Source organism: Aedes aegypti, chromosome 1, assembly GCF_002204515.2.
Source record: "Aedes aegypti strain LVP_AGWG chromosome 1, AaegL5.0 Primary Assembly, whole genome shotgun sequence".
Classification (NCBI taxonomy): Eukaryota; Metazoa; Arthropoda; class Insecta; order Diptera; family Culicidae; genus Aedes; species Aedes aegypti.
The window spans coordinates 303,874,194-303,882,073 of record NC_035107.1 but is presented as its reverse complement, the minus strand read 5'-3'; the positions used below and the strand labels follow the sequence as shown (position 1 = coordinate 303,882,073).

General features: G+C 41.8%; 1 protein-coding gene across 1 annotated transcript; it reads right to left on the bottom strand.

The window, feature by feature from the left end:
- Window positions 1-655: 655 nt before the first annotated feature.
- On the bottom strand, window positions 656-2,794 carry LOC5578914 (glucosylceramidase). The gene is made up of 3 exons (XM_001657154.2): window positions 2,425-2,794; window positions 879-2,328; window positions 656-818 (listed from the first exon to the last, which is right to left on the bottom strand). Exons 1-3 carry the CDS (start codon window positions 2,543-2,545, stop codon window positions 719-721), a joined length of 1,671 nt encoding a protein of 556 aa, XP_001657204.2. The 5' UTR covers window positions 2,546-2,794; the 3' UTR covers window positions 656-718.
- Between the last annotated feature and the right edge of the window lie 5,086 nt (window positions 2,795-7,880).

Sequence of the window (7,880 nt, the reverse complement as noted above, 5' to 3'; positions counted from 1 at the left end):
CGGAAGCTTTATATACAGGCGGACATAATTTATAGAACTGCTGTTGACGCGAGTGTGAGGTCTTTCACTTCACTACGCATCATCAGCACTTCACGAATCTCGAATCGAGTGACTGATGGATGAGTGGCTATTATAAACTCGTTATCCCCGCACTTGAGAATCCGCGAGAAGCGACACATTGTCGCAGAGTGCTTTCCACATCTCCGAAGTATCAGTCATTGCACCTGGGTGCGATGTCAAAACGCATTCCATCAAGAGTTTTCTCTGTGGAAGTGATCGCAGGAGGCGCAGGCGAACCGTCTGGCGTTGTTACCATGGCAGCGGAAATGTACTCCGAAACTGAATGGTCCAGAAGCGCATCCGACATGGGGAAGAGCAAGTAGAGGGGCAAAACATGCATATCGTGTGGAAATAGACCGTGACAGTTTCTTGTCTTCTTGTGACAACTGCCGCCGCCGTCTCTGGCGTTGCTACGCGACCGGTTGGCTTGGAAAATGGATGTTATTTTAAATCGAAAAATGCACCCGGATGAACGGTTGCTCGAACGTGCCAAATCTTTGTTTATGCCCCGGGATTATCCTGCTGGAATGGAACCGCTGCACGGCTCATTTGTTGCTTTAGGTTAGGGTCGTCATCGGGGTCTACGTTTGACAGATAGTTCCGAGTTTGGGTTTATTTTTGGCTAACAAATTTACTTATGTGACTAAACGAATTTCAATTAGGCGTAGAGAATGGAATGCACCGACTTGGCCGGAATCTCCAGTTGAGTCAGGCCCCGTTCCGGATCGCGGATCGTCACTTCGCATGAACTAGATTTTCTAAAATGGAAGGACATTGGTTAGGCATTTTGAGTTGCTACAAATTAGATCGACACTTACTTATTGTAGAAAACTAGAACAGTCCTATTGTCTGGTCGCAAGAAGCCTACTACGATCATTCCCGAATCGTCGCTGGTTGTTTCGACTCGGACGGATCCTTCCGTGATGAATCGCGAGAAGTGGCCCAATCCGTAGAAAATCGGTTGTTTGTACACTTCTTCGCCGGTGGTCGCATTGACAACGACTGCCGACTCCACGTAGTTGTTGGCGTAATTTGGACCTCCAATTTCGTTCAACATCAAATTCCAGTCGATCCAACCGTTAACGCTGTGTTGAAGATCTTGCAAGACGTACGTTATGTAGGACTCGGCACGATCCCATGATCCGAGGATAGGGCCATGCGTTTGGAAGGGCTTATCGCCTAGGGACGCCTCTGTGTTGAAGATTAGTTTGTCAGGATATAGGTGAGAAGCTTGATCGAGCAATCCGGGTGGAGTCACTCCGTCCCAGTACCAATGAACGGCGAACCCATCCACGAACTTTGTGGCATCCGGATGACCCTGATCCATCTGCGAAAACCACCACGGGAATGTGTATCGCTGATCATCTCCCGCAAACAGTTTGACGTTCTTGAACTCCGAATTCTTCAACGCTGGCCCTAGATTCTTGGCAACCCATTTCCCTTGATTTGTCGCCACCCATCCCAGGCTCATGAAACGGATGAACAGGAACCCGATCACGGCATTCATCGGTTCGTTACCTGTAGATATCGCCCAGTAGTTCAATCCAGCTGCCTTCATCAGCCGCAAATACTGAATGTGATAGTCTGCCCACGTCTGGTAGTACTCGGGTTTAAGCCGACTGGATCCGCTCCAATCGTTGTTCGACTTCATCCATCTCGGTGGACTCCACGCGGCACCCATGAACTTGATATCTCTATTTCCCGTCACCTCCATCAGTTCCTTGATCTGCTCGATCTTCTCCACATCCCTCTGGTCAAGTTCAGTGAAGTTCGACAACTTCGCGTCATCCATCGGCGACTCGTTGTACGCCCACGGTTTCAAATCGAAATCACATCCTCCGATAGGAATCCTCATCATATTGTACCCGATGCCCACCTTCTTCGAATAATACGATCGGTACATACTCTTCCTCAACTCCGGCTTCAACAGCCCCAAGTTGTACGAAACGGCCCCGGTAAACGCACCCCCAAACCCAACAATCCGCTGATACCTCTTCTCCCGGTTAACTTCAATGATCACCGATCGCGTACTCCTTGCCATCCGTTGCCTGGGCAACAGACGCACCGCCGCCAAAAACGTCGCATTGTCCGCTTGCACAAACTTTCCGCGGGACTGCCCAAATCTGGTCCCATTGCGGCTACTCGATACCAGCACAAACTCCCCCGGCCTGCTTGGATCCTCAAACTCCAACGTATCGCAGTAGGTCACATTGCACACGCACACCGAACCGGTCGGGTACTGACGTAACGCACAAGGCAACGACGCCACTGCAAACGAGACACAAATATTTCAGTCACAAGAGTGCACTTGGATGTGTTTTGTTACACCGCATATGCTTCTTACATCATAAAAATATCACTTACCTCGATCGAAGTAACCGCTGCCGATCACCACGCTTGCGATGGTCGAAAGCAGCGCCAATCGCAGCAAAGCACCGATCAAGTTCAAGGTCGAAGCTGTTTTGGTGGAAGATGCAGATGGCATTGTCAAGTGGGGGCGATCGGAGCGCCCGAAATTGTCGTCAGTCTGGGGAAGAGGTCAAATTCTTGTTAGCTTTCGAAGCGATATTCGCGCGACAGCTGCACAAAATGTACTGCTGGATGGCGCACTTGTCTTAATGGTTGAACTATCGCCGCTCGAAAGAAACGTGTGTGATTGCGATGAAATTGGGATCCATGGAGGCGCGCAACTTTGAGAGAATGGAGAGGAGCTTGTGATAACGACGAATATATGAAGCGATGTGGAGAGCAAGAGCAATGCTTATTGTAGCTGATAAGTGAGTGTCGAACTAGAAAAAAAAGCATTGTCAACTGACTTACATTGCGATGTTGATGCAAATTTATTGGTAGGTACCATAGCTACTCCATATACGCCGGTACAAGCGCGGATGAAATACAGAATAGAGACATCTAGAGAGAGCGTCGTTATGAAGAAAAGTCCACAAGCCTTGGACGAATGCTGACTTTTCCATGGGTCGATATTGGATACAATATCGAGTACGGTGTTCAAAAGATCCATCATAGTAGCCCATGAATATTTTGAAAGTATGACAACATTCGCTGATCTGAAGGCTCCACTTCGAAAGATTTCTACCTAGAGTCTGATTTGGACCTACAAAATGTATACATTCTTTGTCTTAACAAGTTTTCTCCATCAAACCGGGTAAAACTCATTGGAGTAGGTATATTGCGTACTACATAGTCAAAGTGATACGTGAAAGAATCCTAGATTTTTCTTGTCACTGCTTTTTATAATACTTACCTACATTGATGATTACTCACCACAAAGAGTTGCTTGCTGTCCGTATCAGCTCTTAATTTTGCTGATTTCTTCAGGCCAACTGCGACAGAATTTAACGCACTATGCATCACGCTACACAACATTACATACATTATACAACAATCTGATCATGTCATCGCCAGGGCATTTATGGCGATAGTTGATAAATATCACTGATATACGAAACATAGAAAAAAAAATCAAGAAATAAAAGGTAATTTATCTATAGGTTATTATTAACCAGGGGAGCGAACGAACTGGGGTTAAAGAAAAAGGTTGTGATAGGAAACCTTTTGTTAAAATTCAAACACTCATAACTTTATTTTGAAAATTAGCGAAATTTAGAAGCATCTTGCACGAAATTTTATCTAGTTCTATAGAATGGCCTGATGCGATATGGTCACTATTGGTCATCGGAGTTGTGAAGAATCTTCTTAGGGCTAAGACGGCCTAAGAATACAATGTCAATTTCAAAGCAATAAAACTTAGTTCACGTAGTTAATATTGGTATGAAATGGTATTACTGTTCCTTCTGTAGTATTTTGTAAGTAACCGCCAAAATAAAATGCCCACTTACATTTAAATACCCAAATTAACAAAAATTGTGATTTAAAACGCGAAATCATTTTGTTGAAATGAGTGTACTTCATATTTAAAATGTGATCTCTGTGATACACACTAAAAAAATCTCATTTTTTTTACTAAAATTTAGGTTTTTACGAAAACGAAACGAGTGTGTCTTAGAATTACGTGTTAAAATTAATTTTGTATTCAGCGTTTCTCTCACTTAGAATTATTTTACATTTACTTATTCAAAGTTTCAAACAAACATGTTGTTTTGGCTATTCTAGGCTCAGTCTTGTTATATTAAATAATCATAACACAACTGATATTACTGCTTTTTGAGTATTCGCCATCGGTTCTGAATTACGTGGACTAACAAATCACAGCGTAACAAAATAGTTATTTATACAACAAGATGCAAAACGATGATTTTTTCAGCACGAGTTGTATAACGAGTGCTGAAAAAGTCGAGTTTTGCAACGAGTTGCATACAATATTTTTTGCTATTATCATTTGAGTATTTTTTAATCACGTAGGCTGTGATACAGTAGTATCTCGGAATGTCACAAATTGTCTCTTTTACATAGGGAAAGTGTACCAGTTATGGCTATTGTGGTTCGCTATTTGCCCATACGTGTTTTCTAGAAAACTTTCACATTTTAATATTTTTGAATATGTTAACATCAAGATATATTTGATCAGTGCTGGGAATGGTAATAGTAGTAGGCTTAAATTTCGCGAAAATCGCGTGGCTCTTCCCAGTACACTAGTTCAAAAACGTGAATCTCATCAAGTAGCCTATGTTGGGTGAGTGAATTTTCTAAATCGTTAGTGTCATTGAAGGCTGTAAATGCAGGAAGTGCAGCGGGAAATAGAGCATTTTTCTACAGTAATTTTGGGTTGTCCTTAGCAACGGGTGTTTTGCAATTTTCAAGGCTTTTTGTCTACAGCAGCGATGAGCGTGAATTTCACTGGCTTCGCTGACTGTGATTGGTTTTGCTTGGCTACTGTGGAGTGAATTTCAGAATTTTTCCCAACCCTGTATTTGATATTAAATAACTTAAACTCACAAAATGATTAAAAATGTAAAGATATTCAAATTATAACGTATGGCGAAATAGGGAACCGTTATGTCCATAACTGGCACACCTACCCTATCTATACTCCATATTGGAGGACAGAACAGGTAAGACGGCGCATATAGTAGCGGGCTCTGATGTCTCCTCCAATGCCGAACGCTCCACTCCCAAACTAGAATCACCAATATTTATCGGATCTGGATCGCACATCAGATATAGAATCAGATGCTATGGCAGAAGATATTGGGATAATTAGTTGACGCCTCCCAAAACAGAACTGAAAAGTGCTACTTTTCAGCACCGAAGTAGCTCTTTTCAGCAATTTTTTTTTGTAGGAAGAGCAGGCGATTATGTTGTGAAATTTCTCAATGAAAAGTTGATTGATTTGTAACGGAATTGCAAAATAGTTATTTAGGCAACAGGTTGCAAAATGATGATTTTTTCAGCATGAGTCGCACATTTATCCAACGAGGCTTGCCGAGTTGAATAATTACGACGAGTGGTGAAAATAAAATCGAGTTTTGCAACGAGCTGCTTACAACATGTTTTGCAATTACGAAAAATGCCGGATTATTTCTTGGAACATAAACATGTTTCAAGAAAATCCACATGGTCATCCATGCGTAGTAAAAGCCTCATATTTTTTCAATCACGTAGGCTGTGATACAGTTGAATGACTGTCACGAATTTTCACGCCTTCATTGCTAGTCTATATTCTACATTCGAAGACAAACCAGGTAAGACGCCAAACACAGCTATTTACTTTATGATTCACTTAAATCTTCATGAGCCGAACTGCTTAAACAAACTATAGAATGAAGATCACGACTTTTTAGAGAGTAAACTGATTGCCTACTCTACGTCTGCTAGATGATCCAATTCCAAGCCAGAATCCCTTATCGGAATCGATTTGGATCATCCGACGGATGTAAAATCAGAATCACTAGTTGATGAAGCCATTGCTCAGTGGTCCAGATAGCAAGTTTAGGCGGACATGAACTTTTCGACGTCATTTTGTGGTTTTAGAGTATAGGTTGCTTCCCAGAAGTGTCTCGAAATTAGTTGTACTACAATTCGTACGAAAGGGATTTTTTTCTGCACTAATCGCAATAGTGTCCTATACGCCAACTTTTTTATGTTAGATAGTAAGTTGGTATATTCAGCAAAGTTGTAGCATATTTTAGTACAAAAAACTTTGTAGAACAAACTTTTTCTCTATCTCTTATACTTTCTGAGATAATTGACTTATTATATGAAAAAATGAAGAAAATCATTTTTTCACTCATAAGTCATTTATTTACAAATTTTAGCAGCCTACTATGTTGTACAAAGTTCTTGGTACTATTATATTATACAACTTTGGTGAATATACCACAGTTGTATTTCTTTTGGTTTTCTTATTGTAGGAGATATTAATTTAAAATCATGCCGTATTACAGGCCAAATAACTCGATGCACTTGAAAATGAACCTACCTGTCACACCGTGGCTCTACAGTCCTTAAAGAGTACTCGAGTGAAATTTGGTGAATATATTATGTTTATATATATTTTTAAGACTTTTTTCAATGACGGGTGATTTGCAATTAAAACACATTAATTAGTCATCTTTTCTATAAAACACACAAAAGTCATGGCCGCCACGATTCAGCATGAAATAATCAACACCTGTTTAGATTTTGTAGAGTGTACTATATTTGTTAAAAAGCATAATTTACAATTTTTTTTTTCAATAATTCTTGCGCTTCTTCGTGCAATTCCGAATGCTTCTGTGCGATTCGACGATTTGTCAGTGAGATCACTGGATCTGATGTGAGTAGCAATCGCTGGAACACGTCAGTCAAGTTCACCAGTCGACTGAACTTGCGGGAATGGTGCTCCCTGAATTTCCTTGCGGGCTGCCTCTCCTGGGCTTCCTCACTCAACATTTCGAGGGGTAATGCAGCGTGTTTAATAATATCGCTGCCGTGTAGCAACATTTTATGTACTGTAGGAGACAACACATACCAGCCATACAGCTTGCAGTACATTCGATGCGTCTCGGCAGCATAATTCTCGAAACTTACTTCGTCGATCTCCTTGTTACAGTTGACTGTAAAAAGCAGTGTTGCGAATCGGGATAGGAGGTTTCGTTTGAGTCCGGTGATTGAAGCGACCGTCTCGACCTCCCGGAAAAATCGCCTTGCTGTGTTCCCGTCGTTAGAGTTGCCTCCACCTGGAAGCGGTTCATTGAGCCGCAATCCCAGCTGCTCCTCTTTCAATGCTTGTCGGATGGAAACCTGGCGGTCCTTAACAATTGTATTGTCTTTGCTTCGGTAACGTAAGCCGATAACTTACATTCAGTAACAACTCCATGGTTCTAATTTGGGCGTGAAGTGGAGAGAACACACACTTCAGCAGATCTGAAGCGTCTAATTTTTGTCCATTAAATGGTTCAATTGCACGGTTTCCCGATCGATGGCATATGTGGCACTGCTGGGAATGAGGTCCCGCCACATCGTTGACCACTTTTGTGTCTACCATGGTCAATACCAGAGTTGCTGCAATTTCTACCGCTACTTCACCAACAACGACTCTTATTGGCACCAAATTTTTGATACTGGTTTCCATCTTACTTACTTCGCATTTTGTCAGCTCAGCATTTTCTTTGCTGAAAATTAACTTGAGTGGACGATAAAGTGACACAGATGATGGAAGCTCGTTGTTCCAAATGATTTGATCACTTCCGTCGCCGGATTGCCTTCGAACGACACGAACTGGTACCAGCGAAATTGCGAATATGTGGTAGTCGTTGTACTCTATGATTTCACCATCGCTATCCTCATCGAAAAAATGTTGCTTGTATCTATAACGTTGTCGGGCATTCTTTTTTTTTTTTTACAATGAAAAGTGTACATGT

Excerpts from the sequence above, each read along its gene's own strand:
- LOC5578914 (XM_001657154.2), bottom strand. The coding sequence starts at position 2,545 with ATGCCATCTGCATCTTCCACCAAAACAGCTTCGACCTTGAACTTGATC. Across the intron at positions 2,329-2,424 it reads CAGCGGTTACTTCGATCGAG|TGGCGTCGTTGCCTTGTGCG; the intron begins GTAAGTGATATT and ends TCTCGTTTGCAG. Across the intron at positions 819-878 it reads GTTCTAGTTTTCTACAATAA|AAAATCTAGTTCATGCGAAG; the intron begins GTAAGTGTCGAT and ends CTTCCATTTTAG.